Source organism: Typopeltis vanoorti, chromosome 8 (assembly GCF_054136105.1).
Source record: "Typopeltis vanoorti isolate ZY-2024b chromosome 8, IOZ_Tvanoo_1.0, whole genome shotgun sequence".
Taxonomy (NCBI): domain Eukaryota; kingdom Metazoa; phylum Arthropoda; class Arachnida; order Uropygi; family Thelyphonidae; genus Typopeltis; species Typopeltis vanoorti.
In genome coordinates this window covers 117,300,683-117,327,639 of record NC_143556.1, presented here as the reverse complement: position 1 = coordinate 117,327,639, position 26,957 = coordinate 117,300,683, and the positions used below count along the sequence as shown (strand labels likewise).

General features: G+C 34.7%; 1 protein-coding gene across 4 annotated transcripts in view; it reads right to left on the bottom strand.

Moving 5' to 3' along the window:
- LOC150104303 (uncharacterized) overlaps positions 1-26,957 on the bottom strand; it is a 397,984-nt gene that overhangs the window by 38,220 nt on the left and 332,807 nt on the right. For 3 of the 4 annotated variants that reach the window (XM_090396285.1, XM_090396287.1, XM_090396288.1), the window contains one exon: positions 24,171-24,307. The exons of the other annotated variant lie outside the window; for it this stretch is intronic. In XM_090396285.1, coding sequence (XP_090252411.1) covers positions 24,171-24,307 — 137 coding nt within the window. The remainder of the gene's footprint in view (positions 1-24,170; positions 24,308-26,957) is intronic. 4 annotated transcript variants of the gene reach the window in all.

The window sequence follows — 26,957 nt, the reverse complement described above, 5'->3', positions numbered from 1 at the left end:
ACTGAATATCTCCAGCCATTTCCTATATCATTTATGTACAAATTAAACAACAATGGCCCAAGCACAGAGTCCTGAGGCACACCACTAGTCACCTGCCTCATCCTGGACTCTACTCCTCCATATACCACCTTCTGGTATCTCTCCCTGAGCCATTCTCCTATCGATATCGCCAGTTCAGCATCCATCCCATCTGCTCCAATTTACGCAACAGAATTCCATGGGGTATCCTGTCAAAAGCCTTAGCAAAATCCAGAAATACCACTGTGTAGTCATTTCCTTTGTCCAACTCAGATGTCATTCTAAAAGCTAATAAATTGCTAAGGCAGGATCGACCTTTAACAAAACCATGTTGGCTCCTATAGAGTATCATATCCTGATCCACCCATTCTTGAATTTTGTCTTTAACCAACTTTTCCAATACTTTTACCACCACTCCCGAGATGGTGATTGGTCTGTAATTAACTACGCAGTTTTAGAGTCACCTTTATGCAAAGGAACTACTTTGCCTTCCTTCCACTCCCTAGGGACCATACCAGAGTTCAAACTTAAGTTAAATAACCAAGTAAGAGGTGATGACAATTCCTTTGCACATTCATGCAACACCTGAGCTGATATTCTAAACCTACAGCAGTGTTTGCATTTAAATTTTGCAATATACTAAGTACCTCTGATTTCTTAACTTCAATTCTCACATTAGTTATTGCTACAGGTACAGAGATATACTCACTTGGGTGATAGACTTTTGAAAAGTGATCACTCGGTAACTCTACTATTACATCTGAATTGGTCACCTCGATACCATCAGCACCCACTAAGGTTATCCTTCCAAAGTCATTCTTCCTTTTACTTGCCACATACCGGAAGAATTCTTTGGGATTACCCTTGATCATCTTGGCTTAAGGTCTTCTCATAATCTGAATTAGCTTTTCTTATTATGCTGGTAACCTTCCTAGCTTGACCCTTGTACTACTCATGGGTGTACTGATCGCCTTTCTCCTTGTAAATTCTCCATAACATTTTCTTTTTTTGCAGATCAAGCTTGATACTACTACTCATCCATCTAATGCCTACCTTGTTTGTCTTCCTGACCATGGGGATACAATCTGATATTGCCTTCCTCAAATACCTGCTGATTTTATCCCATGCACTACTATCTTTCCTCTGCAATATATTCTGCCATGGGACTGCTGCAAGCTCCCTCCGAAGCTTGTTATAATTGAATAACCTGTAATTCCGTATATACCCGTTCTTAAGAGAGAAATCCACAAATTTTGCAACCTCCCAAGTCAATACCACATGATCGCTCTCACCAATTGGAGGTAACGAGGACACCTTACTTATGCATATATCCTCTGAACCAATGACTAGGTCCAACACTCTCACACCACGTGTCCCTTCAGTTATGTGCTGTTTCAAGTAATTATCTCGTAGAAGATGTATGAATTCCATTTCCTTTTTGCCACTGCTATTTCCTCCTTCCAATTGATATCACCATAATTAAAATCACCCATAATAATCACTAACCCTGCACTCATTGCACTAATTTGCTGATGCATGAATTCAATATCACCCCCTATACCGCTTGGCCTATAGCAGTAACCTGTATATTGGGCATCCTCCAAACATACAGGTTACGCAACCTGTATATGTATGCCAAATATTTGGTAACGCAACCAAATATACAGTAAACTATATATTTGGTTGCGTTGGCCACTATTTCACACCAGACCACCTCAAATGTACTATCATTCATATATCTATTATCTTGATATACTACTTTCTTTGGCTGCAACTCATCAGCTATCATCAACAGTACTCCCCCTCCCCGTTCTATCTTCTCTATCCTCCCTGAAAATACTGTACCCATCACATTCAATTCCAGTGACCAGATCTTCTGCTGACAGCCAAGTTTCACTAATGCCTACAACTTTTGGTGAGATTGCACTGACTAATGCCAAAAATTCTTCCCTCTTATTTCGAATGCTTCTTGCATTTGTATACAAAAATTGCAGATTCCCTTTAGTTCTTGTACCAGCTTTAGAACTGATATACATGTCACTAATTTCAGTAATCCTTTGCCGAGTTTTATTCCCTCTATTCTGCCTGCAATTTATTCCATGAATAAGGATCAACAATTATACAATCACTGCTTAAGTTTGATATACTACTTTTTACTAATTTTAGTTTCCCTGCCCAATTACTTCAACTTGTTCAAAAAATAAGTTGAAGTAATCAAAGTAACTTTTTCAATAGCTTATGACCTTCCATGTTCAGATGCAACCCATCTCTTGCATTACAGCTGTCTTTTTCCTTCAAACATACTCCAGACATCAACAGTTACTAGCGAAACCAGTAGGCAATATTGTATGAACATACGTACGAATTAAAAATCTATGGTCAGTTTATCTATAAGTCTTATATTTTTTAATACTAATATTATATTTGGCCAGTATGTTTCCAAGGTCATATCTGATTGACATTTGTGTTGTTTTCAATTTTTGTGATTTTACATGTATTGTAGCCACTAATAATTCATGGTCTGTTCCACAGTCTGCACCTGGAAAAGTTTTGACAGACTGAATTGCACTTCTCTATCTTCTTTGTCCAAGTATTTAGTCAATTTGATTTCAGTATTGTCTATAAGGTGATATCCATGTGTATAATCTTCATTTGTGTTGTTTAAAGCAGGTGTTAGCAACAAACAACTCTCTGCACAAAACTCAACTTGTATCTTCCCTGCAGTGTTACAAATACCTAAACTGCAATGACCTGTTATTCCTTGTTCCTTGGTTTCTCCACTTTTGCATTCCAGTCTCCAATAAGTAGCCATAAATCTGCCATAAAATTCTTCTATATCTTCTTCTTCTGGCACCTCTCTAGTGGGTGCATAAACCTGTATGATGGTTATATTCATTGGATGTCAACTGACTCTGAGCAAAATGATTCTGTCACTCACTGGTGTGTTGAGAAAGGATTAAATCAGAATTTAATCCTTCCTAGATTTCATCTCAGTTACTCTACAAACATATGTAAACCTACATATGTTTGTAGAGTAACTACAATAGAATCAACTCACTCCACAATAAAATCAAATTTACCCTAGAAGTAGAAAACAACGAACAACTACACTTCTTGGACATACTAATTAAAAGACAAAATAACAATTTCAAACTGTCCATTTACAAAAAACCTACGGACACTGGACGATATCTACATTACTCTTCAAACCATCATAGGTCACATAAACAGAGCATCATCCACATGTTGAGAAATCGAGCCAGAAGCTTTGTCTCCGGGATGAAGAAGTTCAGGGAGAACTGTCCCAAATTGCTATAACACTATCGCAAAATGGTTATCCTCAAAACATCATCAACAAATTTCCATACAAAGATAACCAACCAGAAAGAACAGTCTTCCAGCAAATTTCAACAGCAGTCAACCCCTTTATGGGTTCAATTTCCACCAAAATTGCCAGATTGTTAAAAGCCCATAACATCAGGGTTGTATTTAAACCAACTACTAGCATCAGACAGGTTCTAAGATCTCTTAAGGACAGTGTTCCATTTTATAAATATCCAGGTGCGTATAATATTCCATGCAAGTGCGGTCTTTCCTACATTGGACAAACTTCGAGAAGCCGGGAAATAAGACAGAAAGAAAATGTGGCGATGTAAATCACAACAGAACGATCACCTCCGGTTTAGCACATCACTTTTCAACTTCGAACCACACTATAGACTTGGATAACAGCTCTATGCCCTACATGGTTGGTGATTACAGACATCAATTATTCAAAGAAGCGGCAGTAGTGCTATGTACGGGCAGCAACCTAAACAGAAATCAAGGTGGCCATACTGAACGATACTTGGAAAAATCTAATTAATTCCCTCAGTTCAACAGAATTACAGTACGCGAATAATCAGATTACGCGTGTTCATGATACTTAGTAGAAAGTCACAATTCATACAGACATGTCACGCAAACGTGTTACCGTAGCTACCTCTAACAGGTAATAACGTTTATTGTATTCTTAAACCTTTTTTGCATTTATCAATTTTTTTGTACTGTGCAAGCCTTGAAAACCAGTAGGCAATATTGTACGAACGTATGCACGAATTAAAACTCTATGGTCAGTTTATCTATAAGTCTTATATTTTTTAACATTTTACGACCAAAAATATGTATAATTTAAACAATATTAGTATACAGAACAGATTCAACAGTAAGCAATGGTATTTGTGAAAGAAAACCATATGAACTATGGGAAGAGATTAAAGATATAATTAAAACAGAAACAAAGGAGAATATTCCAACAGTTTGTAAGAAGATGAAGTCTAAATGGCTGTCAGAAGATGCCATCAAAATGGCTCAGGAAAGGAGGAAATTGAAGGCCACAGGATATTTGCAGGAAGTATGGCATTTGAATGCAGAGTTTCAACGATAAGCCAGAAGAGACAACGAAAAACAAGAAAGGAAAAACAAGAGATCTTTTCAAAAAGATCAGGGAAATTCAGTGTCAAGGTGACAATACTGAAAAGGTATCACGAAGGATATATCTTCGTGATAGCACTGCAACAGCTATCCAGTAAGAAAGCAGCAAGAGTGGATGGAATACCTATTGAGCAGCTCAATAGGTTAGAAAGTTAAAATTTTAACAGCTCTATGTCAACGAATCAGTTTATCTACGTCTAACTGAAGAAAAGCAATGCAAGACGGCAAAAATTACAGAACTATAGCACCGATTTCTCATGCAAGTAAAGTCTTACTTAAGATCATTCAGAAAAGACTGGAAACATTCACGAAGAGAGAAATACCAGATGAACATGCAGAATTTCAAAAAGACAGAGGAACAAGAGATTAGACTGCCAATGTGAGATGGATAATAGAAAGTGCACAGGAATATCAAAAGAATGTCTACCTTTGTTTCCTTGACTGTAGTAAGGCTTTTGAATCTGTAGATAATGTGAAACTGTGTAATGTGTGAAGAACAATGGGTTCTTTATTATGAACAAGAAGCCACTGTCCGAACAGATCTTGGAGAAACTGAGTATTTCACAATAGGTAAAGGAGTGTGACAAGGATGTATTTTACCTCTGCACAGCGAATTCATTTTAAGAATGGCAGGACTAGAGGAGTCTTCAGCTGGAATTAAAATTGGTGGAAGAAATATTCATAATTTGAGGTATGCAGATGATAATTACTTTGCTAGCAGAATGCAAAGAAGATTTAGAGGAACTTATTATGAAAGTGCTAAATATGTCCTTAAACTTAACCTCAAAAAAAAAAAAAAAAAAAAGTTATGGCAACATGTGAACTTAATGATTTTGAAGTAGATGGGAGGGGGAAATGGAAATAGTTAACAATTTTGTGCTCCAAGGATCCTGAATTGATAAAGATGAGTATTGTACAGAAGAAGTTAGACGATTATCACTCGGAAGGAATGACAAATTTAAGCAAGATCCTTAAAGATAAAGATATTAGCCTCCCAACAAAAATTAGAATCGTGAAAGCAATGCTATTCCCCGTGGTACTATATGGATGTGAGAGTTGGACTATGAAAAAAAGTGAAAGAAGGAAGATAGATGCATTTGAATTATGGGTTTAGAGATGCTTACTAAGAATACCATGGACTGCAAAGCAAACCAATAAATCAGTGGTAGAGCCAAATTGCTCCATCGAAGCTATGATCTTCAAGCAAAAATTGTCATACTTTGGACATATTATGCAAGCAAATGACAGTCTGGAGAAGAAGATGATGATGCTTGCTAAAGTTGATGGAAGCAGGAGAAGAGGAAGACCAAGAATTAGATGGGAATTAGCAACTGGAATGCACCTGGAAATTCTGAAGGATATGGCCAAGGACAGATCTGAATAGAGAGCATATGTTCATAGAATCACCAGAAGTTGAAACGACTCGATGCAACATAACCCCTTAAACAGCTTAAATGTCTCGATCATATCCCCCCGCCTTCTATACACCAAACTCAGCAGTCTACATACCCTAAGTCTAGCCTCACTTCAAATCCCAGTAACCAGATATCTGAGCACAGAAATCCAGGTGTGGTCTGATCAAAGTTTTATACAATGGAACCAGCACACTTTTATTTCTCATTGTCAACATTCTCCTCAACATTGCCACAATTCTCTGAAATGTCTTCATTCTAAAATCTTATATTTAGTTGTGTTGAATTCTAAATGAAGAGAAATGAAAATTGTTAATACTTCTTTCAGAATCCAACATAATCCTCCATGTCAAAGGCAAGACTTGTAAATATTGTTTTGTTTGTCTCTTGCTTATAGTGTGTTATTCATATAATTGCCTTGAATTTTGTTTATTATTATTTAATAATATAATCTTAAGTAATGTAACAGTAATAAAAAGGCAATGTATAAAAATATTATTCTTTTAATTTACTTTATTATATATTATTTTAAGAAGCTGTGCATGTATATTATAGAATTTGTGTTTATTATATTGAATGTGATTTATATGAACTATGGAATATTTCATTATTTGTATTTCTGAAAGAGAAGGTAATTTTATGTAATTCTTCTGATTGGATTTGATTGGCTGTTGTCAAGAAAATGGAGTTAATTTTAGATAGCGCATGCGTGGAGCGTGAGCAATGGTATTCGAAGGGAGAAGAAGTTGATATAAGCTGAACTAGCTAGAACCAGATTTTGGCGGGAAGAATGAACGTATAGAATTGGAGAACAAAGGTAAACAGGGAAGAAGCATTCAGGACAGCAAGGAGTAAAGTAACGGGTGGCAGCAAAGGGATTTGGATATGCTGTAAATAGATTAGGAAGGAACCGGGAAATTAATACGCAATTAGGAATATTTATACGGAATTCTAAAATTACGATGAATTCCAATTGTTTTGAGGAAGAATAGTGCAAGGCTGAATTTAATGCATAGAAGAAAACAAGGAATAAGTGGATTACCTAAATCGAGTGCGTCAAGACTTGTGAAGCTCTATGTTTAATATTTCAGTTATATAGTGAAGATTCCCTTTGAATAGTGTTACTCCAAATTGATAGTTAACTTCAGTTTTAAGTGTGCCTATAGTGAATCCGATGTACAAAGGATGTAACCCGATAACAGCAGTCCATTTTTTTATATTTCCGCGTGAAGAAATAAGAGTTAGCTCCGCCTGATATATCTTAACAATAACTGTGGCATTCAACTAAAATTAGCCAAAGTATGGAGCTTTAAAGTGTTTCCCCCTTGAAGTGATAACTGCCTCATAATTGAATTAAGTGTTTGTTGACTAAGAGAGAATTAGAGAGTTCTACTATAAGAGTATTTACTGTAAGATTGAACTGTGTGAACCATTTTAATTATTCGGAAGAATGTAGAATTGACAGCTGGATGTCTGATGCCTAATGATTTATGTTTGTTATGAATACCTGAACTAAGTTGATTTGCATTATCTTGTTTTCAAAGTTATACTTAATGTACATGTTATATAACCCTGCATTAAATGTTTTGTTTTATTGATTCTAATTTGGTGTTTGCCTGATTCTCCTTCATTGCACCACTCATAAAAAAAAACATATCGGACCTTGTGGAAGCCTTAAACGATAATATTAACTTCGGCCTGTATAAAGTGAAATTGAAAAAGTTAATTGATGATTGATTCCTCTATATTATATAGACTAGTCTGAATATAGGGTGGCGCAGGTTAATATAAATTTCTCTATATTCAGACCAGTATCATTCAGTATCTAAACAAATAAAAATGGATAATTTAAATAAGAATAACGTTCCAACAAGATGGCGGATTCAAAGCCAGGATGTACGATCCAGATAGTTGCATTAAATTAACATCCCCTACCCACCATTCCAGCTTATTCAAATCCTCTTGAAGAGCCACAACATCAGCAAACAACTGAACATCTCTCAGTATTCCTGTGACAATATCTTCGACATAAAGATCGAACAGTAATGGTCCCAAGACTGAATCCTGTGGAACTCCAGTTGTAATCTGCCTACTCCCTGATACTGCTCCACCCATATACAACATATAGATCAAATATGTTGTATATTAAGCACCCATATGGGTATGTGGGTCAAAGCTGTATATCTGAGAGCAGACCTCCTCATAGCTTTTAAAGGAATGCGGAGAACCGACGGCTTCTGACCTAATGTCCAATCCTCACCTTCTCGTGGTGCAAACTGTTGGGTATCAACTTGGATACTAACGAACGAGGATGGGCTGGCAATTTGGGATTTAGCCGACCAAATTGTATTGTTATTGGTTAAACCAAAAAAAAAAAAAATGATGGTACAACATGACAAAATTTCATGCCGGCTAGGCCGTCACCCGGTTAAACAAGACCCCCATTGTTTTTGCCAGGGAACCAGGGCAAACAGCAAAAAGTCAGCTACTGGAACAAATCCGAAAACACACCCCATCTCAACATCAACAGAGTTAAAGATTGGTACTATCAATATAAGAAGCCTGAATGGCAAAGAAATGGAGCTAGTCGAGTAATTAGATAAGTAACACATCGACATAATAGGGGTGACAAACAAAAAAGACAAAACTGGTGAGATCTTTCTGAGCAATAAATACAAAATATTATATTCAGGCAATGACAATCAAGGAAAAGAAGGAGTAGCCATAGTATTCAACACAAAATACGAGGCTAATCTTCTTGAATGGCAGGCAGTCTCAAGTAGAGTGATGTGGACAAATATCAAAATGGAGAACTGGACAATGAGACTTATTTGTGCCTATGGTCCCACAGAAGGTTCTACTAAGGTAGAAGTGGAGGAATTTTTTGATGCTTTAGAAAAAGCAACTGACACAATGAAAAAGGAAAAGTTGGTCCTTGTTGGGGGATCTAAATAGCAGAGTAGGAAATGATTGTCACACATACAAAAATATTTTGGGAAAATTTGGAGAAAAGAGCAAAGCTAATAATAATGGCAAATACTTGGATTTCTGCTGAGAACATGGACTGGTTATTACTAACACCATGTTCCAACATAAAATTGTGCACAAATTCACATGGAGAGAAGAGGCAAGGAATAAGAAAATTCTCATTGACTATGTTATTGTTGATAGTGATGTTTTCTCCCTGGTGCAGGACATCAGAGCGTACAGAGGATTTGAAATTGGAAGTGATCACTATTTAGTCTTGAGCAGGATAAAATTAGATTTCATATTGAAAAGAATAACATGTAAGAAAGTTTTAAAGCTAATAAAAGTTGAGCAGCTCTCAGATGTGAGCTGTAGACTAAAATACACAAAGATTATTGAAGAAAAAATGAAAGAGTTCGAGAACAGGAACCAAACCTGGAAGAAAATCCTGATTGATTCAGCCAGAAAGGCATGTGGTGAGGTTGTCTGCAAGGATATCAAAATCAGAACTCCGTGGTGGATACAGGAAGTTAAAGAGGCAGTGAAGGAAAAGAAGAAAGCATATCAAAAATTACTGACAAATAAGTCTGCTTGTGCTCTTAGAGAATATAGAGACTTATAGTCTATATTCTCTAAGAGAATATAGAGAATATAGAAGATTCTCTTAGAGAATTCTTATAGAAGATTCTCTTAGAGAATATATTCTCTAAGAGAATCTTAGAGAATATAGAAACAAAAGTCATGGGAGGACTGGCAAGAACAGAGAAAATAAATATCATTCTGGAGGTTGTTGAAGAAGCTTAGAAATTGAGGAAGGACTGCTATAAAAGAACTTAGAGATGATAAAGGTGACATGGAAACAGGAGAAAAAGATATCCTTGAAGTATGGAGTAATTACTTCGAAAAATTGCTAAATGAAACAAGCAGTGATAGCACAAAAAAAAAAAAATGCCTAACAGGCATACAGTCAGGAATACATATCCATACTTGAAGTAGAAAAAGCAATCAAAGGCTTGAAATGTGGAAAGCAAGCAGGAGTAGATGATATTCAACCAGAAATGCTGAAGTATGGTAGTATAAAAGTCTTACAGTGGCTGCACTGCATAGTTCAGAGGTCCTGGACAGAGGGACGAATTCCAGTAGAGCTCGGAGTAGCTCTAATGGAATTGACGATTGGAGTAGCGCTCTCATAGTACCCATATATAAAAAGTGAAATAAAACCGAATGTGAGAATTACAGAGGTATTTTCCTACTAAGTGTTCCTGGTAAGATTTATGCAAGTATACTTGAGACACGGTTGAGAAGAATTGTGGAAGAAAAGCTTGGCGAAGAACAAGCTAGATTCAGGCCAAATAGAGGCTGTCAGGATCAGATCTTCACTTTATGACAAATAGTTGAAAAATCATGGGAATATAACAAAGATCTGTATTTAAGTTTTGTCGATCTGGAAATGGCATATGACAAGGTGCCAAGGGAGAAGCTATTCAATACGCAACAACTATATGGTGTCAATGGGGCATTATATCAAGCAATACTTAGTCTTTATTTGAATTGAAAGTCAGCAGTTAGAATTGAAGGAAGTACAGGAAGATGGTTTAATGTTAAATCTGGTGTCAGACAAGGATGTACATTATCCCCTCTGTTATTCATTATCTATATGGATCACATTATGAAGGAAAGTGGTATTAAACATGATATCAAAGTTGGAGATGTTAATGTCAGCTCTTTGCTTTATGCAGATGATGTTATACTTCTAAATAAATCTGCTACTAGTCTGCAAGATTCCCTGACTAAATTGAATAACTGTTGTAATAGATATGATATGAAGGTCAGCAATAAAAAGATAAAGACAATGAAAATAGGCAGAATCGATGAAAATGTCAACTGCGTTGTGAGTGGAGAACCTGTGGAACAGGTAAAACATTTCAGCTATTTAGGCACGCTTTTTAGTGAAGATGGTAAATTAAATATGGAAATAGACAACAGAATCAACAAAGCTGGTATAGTGGGAAGTCAAGTGAATAAATTCATATGGAATAAGAGAGAAATTAGTCGGAACACTAAATTAACTGTATACAAGACAGTGTTCAAACCAGTTTTAACTTATGGATCTGAGAGCTGGGTCAGAAGTAAAACACTTGACCAAAGACTAGAGACCGCAGATATGAGAGTCCTGAGAAAGATTAGAGGTGTTGGACCTTGAATGAAAAGATTTCCTTAAAGAAATATTTTGTTCAAGATTTAAAAAGTTTAGCTAAACAATAACGAAAATGCTTGTAGATAGGTAAAGATACTAATTGTTTACAGAATCATATGCTAGTACAATTATTGTAATATTACTTAAAGGTAAACGATGTCATTTGTTTGTAAGAAATTATAATGGAAGAAGTATTCTTTATAAGATATATGTTGGGGCATAGTAACAGAAGTTCAAAATCCACTAACGAAAACTTCGGGTGAAATGAGTGGCCTACGGCAAATTGTTTACGTGGAGGAACGGCACGCGCTCGATGTTTTCCAGGAAGATGCGAATAGAATATACAACATGTGAGCAAAAGAGGGTGCCGAGAGGAGAGGTATGGTAGTGAAGAGGACGCCAAAGGTAGAAGTGTAAAAAAGGGTTTGTCCCCCTTTTAGAGGGCCTTTTTTTTTTTTTTTTTTTTTTTTTTTTTTTTTTTTTTTTTTTTTTTAGCTTCTTGAGGTCTTGAGTCTGCTTTGGATTTTTCTTGTGGAGTCAGAGAGAGTTTGAGTTCAGGATCTTATCGATAGCGTGTAGCTCTTCACTGCCATCAGTTCGCGATGTCGTACAGAAGGAACTGACGAGGAGAGAATTGGCAGCCTCCCGAGTAAGCTTGAAGGAACTGGGCACTATATACGTCCACGTGGGTCGATCCAAGCCATTCTGTTTCTAGTAGACAATGGGTAGGAAAGGCAGAACAAGGAAGTCCAAATCTAGCCTGTGAGTCAATTGTCTAGGAAAAAATTAAACATTCCGTGGGATGAAGTAAGTAAAATTGACAGACTGAATGAGTTTCCAGAAATATGGTAATGTAAAATCTTTTATAATTCTTTTGTTAAGAAAGAAAGGAACATTGTGATATAGAAGAAAGAGATGTTATGTTTTAGAACTCTATACTTGTAGGAAGAAGGACTATAGTGAATATTAGATAGCAGTGTCTTAAATCTAAAGGCTATTTCTCAAGTATTTATATGAATGAATTGCAGTTTGAATTGTTGTGAATAATGATCTATAACGTTACCGATGTGATTGTTTTGAGAGTATGTATAGACTAGTAAGGATATTTAGATGATGCTAACAAAATTTAGTGCTGTGAAATTAATCTATGATTGGATATGTTGTGTGAATTACAGTTGTTATGTTTAACTTTATAACTTAGGATACCTCTATTCCAATTGAGTATATTCTTGTAAATGTGTAATCTTAGGAATTTAATAAACGTATCTTGAATATATTAACCTGTTTTGTGCCTTGAATTGAATCCAATGCACCGCTTGCTGATATCTGAATCTGAGCAGGAAAGAATTATATGACAGAGACCATGACTGAAAACTAAAGTATTTTAAGAGAGATAGATAAAATTGAGATAAAGAGTAATTAATAGATTGATTAGCTTAGTATATTTTCTGAAGGTTACTGCTTGGTTAAGAGGAATTTCTAACCTAGGGATCTGGCTGGCACAGCTTGATCAAATAAATATTGCCAGAACCTGATTAGGTGGTGACTTCAGACCGTTATTGCTGAGGATCGGATTCTATTCAGAAGTCTACCCTTTGCTAATTATTTAATACAGGTATCCCTCGATTAACGCGGTTAATTAATCCCTCGATGTTACCGCGTAAATCAAATCTAATAATCAATGGTAAAGAGCACAATTCGTCCCTGATCGATTACTGTACTAATAGTTCGTTTTATATGGTACTCTTTTAGGAAAAATAAAAAATGAATGCAAAGTAAATGTTTAATAAATACTTATACCTACATTAGTTACTGCAATTTTTTTTAATCAAAAGAAGTTATAAAGAGAGTCGTTTGAACAGTTTTAGTTTTTTTTCTTATTGGCATAAATTCTACGATAACAAGCAAAATGACTCTCTAGACCTCGGCTAACAAGCATTCCTCGATTAACATCTGGATCCATATCCATTACTTGCTACTTAAGTGATTCTAAACTGCGAAATATTCCATCCAGTTCTTTGACTGTTATTTCCTTTGGAACCTCATCTTCACATTCTATTTGTTCGTTGTCTTCATATGTACATTGTTCAATTTCAAGAAGATCATTGTCACTGAAATCTTTTGAATTTGAATCCAATAATTCTTTAACATCTTCTGCATCAACACCATCAAAACAGAGGTCTTCACCAATTGCAACGATTTCTTTGACCACGTTGTTCACAGGATTTTGAAAACAACCTAAGTCATGAGCACATTCTGGTAGAAGGTTTTTCCAAACAGCTTTCATGCAACTAGAAGACACTTGCTCCCACGAGTCACAAATGTTCTCAATTGCGTGTTTAATGTTAAATTTTTTTCCAAAATTCATGGAGCATAATCGCATTTTCTCCCGTTGTTGTTTCTACTGCCTTTGAGAATATCTTTTTAAGAAAAAAGACAACCCATGGAGATGGGCATCATTGCAACTTTGAAAGTTGCAATGATGCCCATGTCCATGGGTTGTAGCAATGATGTCGTATTTGGTGGGAAAAATAAAACTTTCACATTCTCACACAGATCATTAAGAGAATTTGGATGACCAGGTGCATTTTCTAAAAGCAAAAGAGCTTTGAAAGCTAAGTTATTTCTCTTGCAATAAGTTTCAATTGCCTGGCAAAAATAAGACTTAAACCAATCTTCCATGCTCGCAGCACGAGGCTAGCAGCCTCGTGGCGCGAGCATGATTTTGTGTGGTAAATTTAAAGGCACGTTAACCAAAACTCTTGCCGCATATATCAAGGTATTGCCGCGATAATCAAATCAGTGTTAAGCTAGGGATACCTGTATATTTAATCCTTCTAAGAAACAGTCAATTGTGTGGATAGATTTTATTGTAGATGAGAGAATACAATGTTCTGATATTTGACCGTGTATAGACCATAGAAATATATAGTTAAAGTGATAACACTACACAGTGATAATTTAAGATAAGTGATATAAGTAGGAGAACACAAAGTATAAAATAAAGAATTGTCACGACATAACAAAGGCGTGAACAGATGGCATCAATGGCAATATCATATTAAAAATGAGGATATTAGGAAAGAACTTGATATTGTTAGCATCCAGGAATGCATTAGCAGAGCAAATCTCAGGTGGTATGGGCACTTAAAAGAATGGGCGAGGAAAGATTAGCAAAACAAGTGTTCTCTGCCAGGTTGGCAGGAAAACGACCCAGAGGAATACCAAGATATAGGTGGATTGATATGGTACAAAGTGCGTTAGATGATAGAAATATAAGATCTGATAATGTTGGAGTCTTGACAAGTAACAGGATGATTTGGAAGAAAATTGTAGATAGGAAGTTAGTAATGATGTAAATTTTTCATGTAGTACTATCATATCCTGTACACCTCTTGAGGGTACATGGCAAAAATTTGATGACAATGATACCCATATAGATATCATTCCCTGATATCCATCATAGGAACCAATCACCAATCTAATCCACTAACCTGATATCTAAACCCATATGATGCAAATTAAAAATCAACTTGTCACATGGAACCCTGCCAAATGCCTTGCCATCATCCACCACTCATTAGTTTATTGTAAAAGGTAGCCAGAATACTAAAAAAAAGAGCACCCTTTAACAAATCCATGGTGGCCTGCATATATATTACCCGCATCTGCCCAATTCTGCATATTATTATTATTATTACGGGTATCTCCATGGAGTCAGTAGACTCATCGCGGGAGACCCAAACTAGCAAAACAATATCTGTCATATCTCTTCTTGAATTCATTTACAGACGAAGAGCTCACAACTAAGTCAGGCAATGAATTCCACTCATTCACCACCCTCCAGGCAAAAAACCTTGTTCTGACACCTTTGTTAACCACACTCTTCTTTAATTTCCAGAGATGACCTCTTGTTCTTCCATCACTATCACACAGCTGAAACATTTCCCCTGCATCAATCCTATAAAAACCTTTTAGTAATTTGAATGTTTCTATCATATCCCCTCTTCTTCGCCTATCAACCAATCTCTGCAATCCACAAGCTCTCAATCTATCAATGTAGGGAGTATTTTTTATATCACTCACCAACTTGGTCACTCTTCTCTGAACCCTCTCCACAGCCTCCTGATCTCCAAGGAATCCAGGTGACCAGACCTGAGCACAGTAATCCAAATGTGGAAGTATCAATGCTTTATAAAGGGGAATAATAACCTCTTTATCTCTAGATGTCAGTGTGTTCCTCAACAACCAAGTAATCCTATGTGCAATCTTGGACACCTTAGCAATGTGTCCTCTGAACTTCATCTCCCTATCTACCAATACCCCTAAGTCCCTAGCCTCATCAATCTCTTGGAGTACCTTTCCATCGATGTAGTACACAGCTGGTAATCTTTTAATCCCAAAATGCATGACTTTACACTTTTCCACATTGAACTGACATCCATTTTCTTTTGCCCATTTTACCAGCTTATTTAAATCCTCCTGCAAACTTTCAACATCAGCTTGATTTTTTATTGCACTACACAACTTTGCATCATCAGCAAACAACTGAATATCTCCCTTTAAGCCGTTTCCTATATCATTTATATACAAATTAAACAACATTGGCCCAAGCACAGAGCCCTGAGGTACACCACTGGTCACCTGCCTCATTCTGGACTCGGCTCCTCCATACACCACCTTATGAGGTCTTACCAATTTTTCCAAATTCTTAACAACTACAGAAGAAATACAAGCAGGACTATAGTTTGATACCTCCATTCTACTACCACCCTTATGCAATGGTACATCTTACTGTCATTCCACTCTCTAGGAAGGAACCTGCCCCATTGCAAGACATTCATTAAACAGCCAAGTTAATGGCACAGTCCTTTCCTTCATGCTTACATGGTGATCAGAATACATCTTCAAAATAATGGAAACAACTATCATGTTAGAGTAAAACTTCAGTTTAATATAAACCAAAATAATCATTCGATGTTTCAACCTTCACATTACGGTCATTGTCTGGATTATACATATATATATACAAAGAAACAAGCTGCACTACAATCTACATGGTATCCTGAAGTTACATTGATTTAGTCAACTGTTAAAACTACTGGTCTGATCTCTGGTGAAAAAAAAAAAAAACCTACATCAAAGCTAGAGTCCTGTTATTATTTTCTAATGTTTGTTTCTAATTTATATGTATAATTATATAAGTAATTTTTTTTTTACTTAATTTAATTTAGTAACCTAACAGATAATAACATAATAAAAGGACTCTAGCTTTGATGTATTAAGGTTCCCCCCTCCCACCAGCAGTCTATTAAACTGAAGTTTTACTCTAACACGGTAGTTGTTTCCATAATTTTGAAGATGTGTTTAATGGCACAGTCAGTTCCATAGCACACATTCCCTTAAAACATGTGGTGAAATTCCATCTAGTCTCCCTGCCTTGTTGATGTTTAGCATACTCAGTATTCAGAATACATCCTCTATATTCACTTCTAACACTATGCCAGTCATTACCTTTTAGGAATAAAGCCTGTAGTACCAGGGTGGAACACTCTAATAAAGTGATTATTAAATAGCTCAACTATGTCATCTGCTTTGGTCACGTAATTCCCATCTCCACCAAGCAAGGGTAGATGGTTCCACCCAAAGCAAAGCCCACAGATATAATATCATTTAAAGGAAATTCATTACACTACCAAACTATCCACTTTGGTTCCTATAAATTTGTTATATAGTAAAAGTAAACTGTAGGTGAACACTGATATTGCTAACACAGGTTCTGTAAAATTTACATAAGCCAATGATTCAGCTATCACTTTCCAAGAATCATCGTTTTCAAAATTAGTGAAGATATAAATTAAATTTGGAAATATATAATGTGTGAGCAGAGTCAACCTAAGATAGTCTGGACACTTCGAATGAAAGGTTAGTAAAGCTGGTGTGCAATGCCAGGAAAAGATCCAAATGAAAAAGGCATTGAGGATTTGACAAATAACAGATTAATTCAGATGGAAGATACTGACAGGAAGCTAGTAATAATGTAAACATAGTCATATGATACTATTATAATAGCCTGTTGAAGGTACATAGCATGATTAGATTTTTGTGTGTGCGTGTGTGCACAGCAAGCATCAAATCCTTTTTTCTTGCTCATATACAACACTGATATGCTACAGGTCTAGTGATGTTTCCTATATGGCTTAGATTATGTACGTATATATATATATATATATATATATATATATATAAAATTACTTTAAAATTCTTCTTTATCTTAAAGTGGGAACATGGAAATTAATCAAATGCAAAGCAGGCAGGTTGTATAATTTGCAAATAAGCATTGATACTTATACCACAGAAATAATAAAACCATTATAAATTAAAAGTGGTATAATTCAATACTAAAAGAAATTAGCTGCCATGAGTGCAAGACTTGCATATCATACAAAAAAACTAACTTAAAATATCCACATTACTGAATTTACAAAATCAAATTTCTGTTCAGATAAATAACGACAGCCCATCAGAAAACAAATAACAAAACAAATGACATATTTATTAAGTCTAATGTTTAAATCTTTCACCCAGCTTGCATTAAGATACCTTTCTTGTTTCAATTTTCCTTCTCTAAAAGAGTGAAATAAAGAAAGCTTATTTTTCTTACTTCTTTTAAAGAAGTGGGAAATTGATTACAAACCAAGGCAGAAAAGTTCAAGATATTCTGCATGGGTATGTAAATTGCTTTGCAGTATTTTATATTTTTGGGTGCTGCCTTCAACATATATATTTTTATGAAGAATTGAATGACTAGAACCCAGATTTAAGTAAAAAGTAAAATTTCTTTTATAATGTCATTTAAGTAAATGACATTATAAAAGAAAGAAAAAACACTAAACACTGAAGGTTAAAAGACTATGAACAACATAGAGAGTCTCTATACATAATTAGCATGAAAACGTTGTAGTTGTATTTAAAGCTGTTCTTTTGTTTGTTGCATTGTTGGGAGAGTGCATGCTTGCAGCATCACATGAACGCCAGTACATGATTACAGCTGAATCTGGGAGGTTATAGCTCAAGTTATTATTTAGATGAACAGGACTGAAGATGATTTCTCTAGATTCCACGATTTTTCTCTCTAGTTCATCATTGCAATGGAAGATGTTAGTAGATTTTTCTCAGCAGACTTTGTGACTTTGGTTTTCATCATTAGGATTAGCCGAGAAAAGGATATGATTTGATAATGCACTGGCTCACTGTCTCTTGTAAGTAATGTCCCTCATGTGTTCTTCCATACGCAATTCGACAGATTTGTCTGTCTGCCCAAAATAAGGAATATCACAATCGCACAATATTTTATATACACCAGGGTATTTGAGTTGATGATGACAAGGTTTTGGTTTTATGTGTGTGTGAGAAAGTATATATTTTCATATGTATTCCACATGAGAGTTTTGCAAAGCTTATGGTGCAATAGTGCTATTAAAGAGAATTTAACATATGTTAAAGGTCTCTAAAAGTTTACCATGGGTTGGTTAGCAATGTAGGCAGATTCAATTTTGCATCAATCATTGTTGTGGCTTTAGGATGTAAACAGGATGGTTGTAAAGTTAATTTAACAATTAACTGCCATTTAATGACAACAGCTTATTAGCATTATCCTGGCATTATTTGTGAAATACTGAAGTTACAAAACAATCTCATCTTCCTTTCCCTCTTTTACCTTGCGGTGTCGAGTGTTACAAAACAATGAAGATTCAAATGCAAAGTTTATAATGATCAAACTGAGAAGGTGCCTGCTGCTAAACAAAAAATAGCAATCCTGTATCTGTCTAGCAGTAAGTTGCAATCATTCAATCAGCACTTTGATATAGCATTTTTACTGTGAATTCTAGATTTTGAATTAGTAATGCCAGTTTAAACAGTGAAACAATGGATTTGCTGTAATTATTAATTATTGAACTAAGTTTACAATGCAGTTTCATTCCAGAAAGCTCAGTAGCATCCCCCAAAAAAGAGCTGAACTGATTTATTATCCATTATTAGCATGGAATCATTCATGTACATGCACAATTAACCACACACACACACAAAATAAACTACCATAAGGAAAAAGGCATGTCACTGGAAAGATCATGTGGAAATATTTGGTGCCAATATAACCAAAATCAATTTCATAAATATTTTTGATTCAAGAATATTTCAGAAGAGATTTGAGAATTCAGTTTATTTAATGAAAAAAAATCTGTTAAAATTTAATTTTAGTATACTAATAAAAATAACCTCTAACAGAAACATTTTCTTGGCAAATGTTTGTAAGATCTCTGCAAGGAGTTATATGATTTCTAACCACCAAATAACATTCAATCAGCAACTAAATGTATTTGTTCAATTTAATGATGATGACTTTATGATTTATTCAAACTATAGTGAAACCTTAATTTTAGTGTTCTTGATTTGTGAGTTGCATAATGCCACATACATTTAAACAATATAACAGACTCTACATTAACAGCTACCATACCACTCTGGAAAAATATTCATATCTACTTTGTAAAAATGCTAAAGATTAAAAAACATTTCTAAAAGTAAAAGTATGATATATAAAAAGACCCTGAGATATAAAATTGGTTCATGCTTACAAACCTTAACACTGTTTTTATATTTATAATAAAAAATCTGAAGAACATTTCTTGCTTGAAATGTAACCTTTCCAAACCTTTAACATAAAACAAAATTGACTTGAAATTTAATATATCTACAATGACAATAGCCTTTAAATATATCAAATTAGCAAACAATCCAGCACTACATCTATTTATTTAATAGTAATACCAATTTCAGATTTTCCTTTGTTCATACACAATCCTATACAAATTACTTCTCAATAAATGTAGTACCTCTTGCAATAAAATGATAGCACTTCTAAACAAGAAGATGCATTAGAGATTTGCATACCCAGTACATCTTCCAAGCACAGTCCAGGAAATGATGAGGACTTTATTTTTCAATCATTAAAGTAAAAAAAAAAAAAAAAATTCCTTTGATACGCTTGAAAGTAATAAAGGCCTTCTCCACAATTCCTCTAGTCAGATGTGTTTTGAAAAATAAAGAATTCTGCATGGTTAATATCTCAAGAACATCTCTTGCTTGAAATGTATCCTTTAAAAACTAAACATAAAATGAAAACGACTAATATACTGCACATTAATAATAGCGTTTAAATATATCAAATTAGGGAACAAACTAAGACTACATATTTTAATAGTGATACCAATTTCAGATTTTCCTTCATTCATACATAATCCTATGCACATTACTCCTTTAGTAAATGTAGTAACGCTTGCAATAAAATGATAGCACTTTTTTAAAATCATTAAGTAAAAACATTACTTTGATATACTTTAAAGTAGCAAAGGATTCATTCCTCCACAATTCCTTTAATCAGATGTGTTTTTAAAAATAAGAAGCCTTCTTTATAGTTTTCATGAAAAGTATAAATTCTCATGGAATAAAAAACAGTAATCATGAACTACTGCACATTTTATATTTACAGACAATTTTTAGAAGGACCACTAAGATTCACGGGTGCAAGAGAAAAAACAGTAACCCAACTCAAAGTTGTTCCAGTATTGACTTGTCTGATAGGTATAACATCTGTTTCAAGGCTGTCATTATCAGATTTTTGATTAATATCATTTTCTACCTTACGTTTCTTACAAGGAGATAATCCAAGTTTTCCATCCTCAGTCAGTTCTTCTTCTAATCGTTTTGCTTCTACTTTTTTCTCCCACTCTGCTTCACCATGATTTTTATAATTTAAGTTTTTATGTTGATAAAACACCAAACTAATACGAGTTGGACTTTTACGATTAGGATTCTTTAAAGCTGTTGTTGCATGGAGTTCGTGTTTAGCACACTCAAAAAGCACTGAGCCATGAGTCAAAGCAATAGCCACTCCACCTATTTCTCCATCCTGGAAATTACTTTCACTATCTGAGTGAACTTCATATATATTTGCTTCTTCAGTATGTGAAGGACACGTTTTATGCTCAATGTCATTTTCAGGAGTTACTTTATGTGTCACCACTGTATTATCCAAGTGATATGATGCAAAAGGAAATGTCTTGGAGTCTTCATCATGTGGAAGATTACCTGAATCTTTTATGTTTAAAAAACTATGCAAATGACTGGCTTTCTCTTTCTGGGTTTTTATATTTTCCTTGGTAATAGCAGTAAATTCATTTGACTCTGAATGTAATGGAGAAGAGCTGCTTTTTTTACCTTGCACATAAATGTGCATTGAATTAACTGGAATTTTAGGGAGATTACTATTAATATATTTACTTGAGGGGGCACTGACAATACCTGCTTGACTTCTAATTTCCTTAAACGAACAAATATTAGTAGAAGAATCGTGCTTTACTGGTGTCTGTGATGCATGTTGGTTTATTATATGACCTGAAGTCGATTCTTGAGAAACATATAAAGAATTAAAAGTATTTTGAAAAGATGGAAGTAAGAATGGCATTTTGTTAGAATGACTTTTACTGTAGTCATTATGAGAACTCAAGCAGCCATTCATATAATCTCTTGTATCACTTATCTTTTGACAAACAGATCCTTGATAATATGCATTATTTAGATGATCAGTCTGACCTGACACTGATGCTGATACACATTCTGGAATGAAGTTGCTAGAGCTAGTGTTATGTTTATGGTGGCATTCTTGAGAAAGTACAACTGAATGAGCATATGAAGGATGCACAGCATCTGATGATGATGATGATGACAGATTTACTTGAAAGATTGATTCTGTATTTTGCTGATGTGGTAACCTATTTATATAGGAATAATTCTTATTTTTAAACACAGATGGTTGATAAGGTAGAGGATGTTCATAACTGTCATTTAAATATGCTGATGTTATTGAATAATTCTTGGGACAGCTGGCAGAAACCAGATTATGACTGGACGGACACTGGAGAGAGGTAGGAGATTTTGAAACCGTGGTCAAAATGCTTGTATTCTGAGTAGAGTAAAAATCACTGATTGATGATGCAGAACATGTCAAAAACTGATACTCATTTGATGGTGCATGATTAATAGGCACATTCATATCAATCTTATAATGATCAACATGAAGCGATTTTGGAGGTAAAGGATTGGAAGCAGGTTTATCTAGCAGTGTGGAAGAAAAGTTGGCAGTAGAAACTGATTTTTCTATTAGTGGAATGAGTGGATAATCTTGATATTCTTGAGCTTCACCTGTTTTATAATTTGGAGGTAACATAGAGTTTGTGGCTAAATTCCTGTTATTCAAATCTGAATTTTCCGAATTATTAACATGAGTTTTGATGCTGTGCTGTGATATGGCATCGAAATTATTAATATTCTGCATGTCCAGTTGAGAGAAATTTGTAGATGATGGATGGCTGAAAGGTAATGGCGCTTTTCCTTTGTCTTTAACAAATTCAGGTAATTTTTTTTTACATGTTACCAATTCCGAATGCAATGTATGGCATGATCCCGTATTATATATTTTTGAATGTTGTGAATTCTGAATGACAGATTCTCTATTAGATGGCAGTAAAAACTGCTTTTCTAAAACAGGCTGATTATTTGATGCCAAATTTAATGTGTCAGGAGCTTGAGAAGATATTTTATATTTGGAATGAACAGTACTGATATTCACAGTGTCTTTAGCATCCAAACAGACTGGAATCAAAAATTTATCTGTGTACGTATGATTATGAGCTGAAGAAGAAGACGGAATCCAAGAAGGCACCTTTTTAAGGGCATCAGTGCCAAATGTAATTTTATTGGTAAATTCATTACAACTGTTTTCATTTCTAAAACTGTTATAATTCGTACTCGGAAGACTTGATGGTGATGTAACATGTTGATTCTTTGACATTTCACATAATTTCTGTTCTGCTAAAGAACAATGCAATTTATTATACTGTGACACATCTATTTTCCCTAAAATTTTTGAATCTGTATTGCTAAAAGGTTGGTCTACAGTGGCATATGGCAAACTACATCCAGTAATTTTTTGACCATGAAAATAGTGAGAATAAAGTGAGCTTCTGTTAGTAGAATAATGCTGTTGATTTATTTTTATATCTTTAAAAGATTCAGAAGATGGAGCATTTAAAACAGGAGATATACATTTACCTTCTGATAAAAAAAGTGAATTAGGGAATAAAGAAATTTTACTATCAGAACTTTGTGCCTGTGGCTGTGAAAATGATGGCAGCGATGGTGCAGTTAGATGTGTCTCAAAATGAGGATAATTTATACTAGTATTGTTATTATGGCTTAATGAAGAAGTTGATGTTGCAACTGGAAATATACTCGAATTTCTAGGAATTTCACTAATGTTGAAATAAGATTCAGATGATAATGAATTATTATTACTATGCAAACTTTTTAATGAAATATTCTCTGAATAAGGTAAAACATTTTTTTTGTTATCTTTTAATGGTTCATCTGAAAAGAAGTATGAATCACAATTATTATTTACAACAAGCTGACCCATTTCTTGTGCCTGAACAGAATTTTTGCATGAATATGCACCTTGAATGCAATCAGACATTGGAACATCTATTATATTTTTTCCTAAATGTTTGATTGGTTTATTTACAGAGGAGTTACTAAAAACACATTTTTTATTTTTGGGTTTGCAAATGTTATTTGTGCAGAGATCCTTTTCTTGATTACATTTCATACCAGAATTATGAATGTTTGGAACCGAAACATTTGAATTTGGTTCTGAAAACATACCATCAGGACTACATGATTCATACAAATTTTTCACCTCCTTATGTATTTCTGATTTAACTTTTGTTGTTATAAACTGTGCCTCCATAGAACCATCAATGGCAGTAGAATTCTTGTTAAAATTACTAGATGAAATATTGGCAGTGTGTTTAGAAATGAAATTGGCTTTTTGACTTGTAAAGCCATAGTTTCCCACAATATTCCTATCACATTTTTTATCACAATTTAAAGGCAGTTTACTTTTATGAAATGTTGCTGCTAATGATGAAGAATATAAGTGATTCATTTTCCTTTTAGGAGTCCTTTTTCTCAGACTAGCATACCAGTTATTCCTTTTTTTTGCAGATGAAGCACAATGAGCTTTATTGTTACGTCTTTTCTTGCAAGGTCCTAAGGGGATTGTACGGATACGAATATCAATAGGATACTTCTCCAAAACTTCTATAGCACCAGATTTTATCTAAAAAACAAAAATGTTGGTAAATAACAATACCAGAGCTTATTTTTATTGTATGTGGATGGACTGTCTGTCAATGGCATAAGAAGTTTGTTTAAAATTATATTACTTAATTTTTTTTTTAACCACTCATGTCTCCAGAAAGCAGCACTCCAACAGTCAAATATTCTTATCAGAATTTTTTTTTTTTTTTAATACAGTGTACCTACCATTAATAAGTGCTTACATACTTTAGTTCAATTTAATAAGAACTCTTTGGTCATCTTTTATATTTACAAAATTCAGTTTTCTTTCACTGTCAGTTTCAGAATAAATGAATTCAAGTTAACTAGGTCACATTAACCATAGTTAACTTGGTTAATGTGACTAAGTCAACTATAGTTAACTTGGTCACATTAAAAAAAAAAAAGAAACAAAAAAGTGTCAATGGATTAATTTCTTGAATGAATTTTATGACCAACTTTCATTAATTTTATTTTTGATGAACTTAAAATTCATGCTGCTTAACTTACTATGTCCTCTGACCAATCACACTGAAGATTATAAAGCGAACCATTACAAAACTACCACACTGAAGAAAACCATTTCTTACAATCTCCACCTTAAGAACAGGATGTACTCCTGTTGATAACAGAATAACTGTATAACTAGCAAGAGCAGTTCTGCAGATTTGAGGAAGCAGTGCATTTGAAGCTATTGTGTGTGAAATAAGAGGGCCAACAGGACAAAATATATAACTGGTTGTTGCTATAGGCCACAGGAAGCAAAAGGAGATGTTGCAATGACAAATAAGCTTAATGAACACAGCATGAACAACCATTATGGGGAACTTCAATTATGAGGATACAAACTGGAAGGAGGAAACAGTACATCAAGGGAAAGAAATAGAATTTATGCAAACACTGAAAAATAATTATTTAAAATAGCATGTGACAGAAAGGACTCAGGATCTGAGTAGTGTATCTACTTGAGCATTAGTATAACTGTGGTAGGAGCAATCATGCAGTCTTGAATATGGGAGGCATTTAAGTATGTAGAATTTTTCATTAAGAAGGAGTATATGTGGAAGTACAAAGCTGGTAATTATGAAATTATCTCTACCATGATAATGGTTATTATGGTAGAGATAATCATGTGATTGATGATACATAAACAATAAGAGAATAGAGGTAGATAAACTGGAGGTGTTTAGGATGTGGTTAAAGGAGTAACAGATTGTTAATTTAATGTGAAAAAATGTAAAGCTATACACTCTGGGCTGTAGTGATTACAAGTAGTCTATTATACTGATGGGAATGTACTGCATAAAACTGAGGACGCTAGGGATTTGGGAGTAATGGTGGACAAGGAGATGAATCTGTGCACAATATGCAGATATTGTGCACAGATTCAGTCATTCAAGTGTTCTGTGGAAGTGGTGGAAAGCATTCAGAGGTGGGTGACAAAATGACTAACCCAAGGAGTACTTGCTTATGAGGAGAGAGCAAAGATTTGTGGGTTACAAAGTTTTATTGATAGTCAAAAAAGAGGGGATTACCTGAAAGAGTACAGGATCCAAGAATATGGATGTAGCTAGGCATACATGTAGTTATAAAAATTGAGAGATGGAAGACTTATGTGGATATATATTTAATAGATGTAAAATTTTCACCTTAGTACTGAAGGCACCTTCAGAACAACTGAGTAATAGAAGACAACTGAAATCAAGTAACAGAATTTTAAGAAGTGCCATCACAGCCTAAGGCAACAAATAATCAATAAAATTCCTAATTAAAAAAATATGTATAAATATGAGGGCTGTTCGATAAGTCCATGCAAAGTCTAAGAGATGGCGCCACCAGTATGTATCAAGGTTATTTTTAGTTGCTGGCAACTGTTGGAGGATCACACACTAAGTTTCAGTCAGATAGATTTATTACTCTGTTTGGCGTTCATTTGAATCGATCAAGTATCGTGATTTGTGAAAAATGGATGAGAAAGAATTTCATGTAGTGATTAAACATCACTTTTTGAAAGGCAAAACGGCTCAGGAAACCAAAGTTAAACTTGATAAACATGGTGAGTCTGCACCTTCGATTAGAATGGTTTTCTCATAGACAATGTCTCAAAGACAATTATACGTTGCTTATGCATTACTAAATCACTTAAGGAATGGACAACGACAACGTATATAAGAATATAAATTAAATCACACTTTAATAAATATTTCCGAGATATTTCGGCAACGTCATGTTACCATCTTCAAAAGGAACTTACAAAAAAGGCACGTGCACGTAGGCACTACAACACAGTAACTGAGAATGAAGTGAAGAAGCTATTGTTCTCCTAAAAGATCTGATGGTGCCCCCCCCTAGCAGGTTATGTAGATGTTCTTGGCCATTGGGCTGAAGGTCTGCTGATGTAAGCTTCCCAAATTTGGGGCAGTCTCATGCAACCAAATTTGTTGAGGTTTGGAGAGTTTCTTAGGGATGAGGCTGATTCCATGAATAGTCTTTCGAAATTAAACTTGCTACAGTGTATTATTGTAGCTTTCTTCCACTGTATTCTGTGGAGTGTATCCAGAGCATGGTCTGCAAGACCCGAGTGGCTGTACTTGTGAAAACGGATGTAGTCCTTGTGTTCCGAAATTCTGTCTACTGTCCAAACAGGCTGT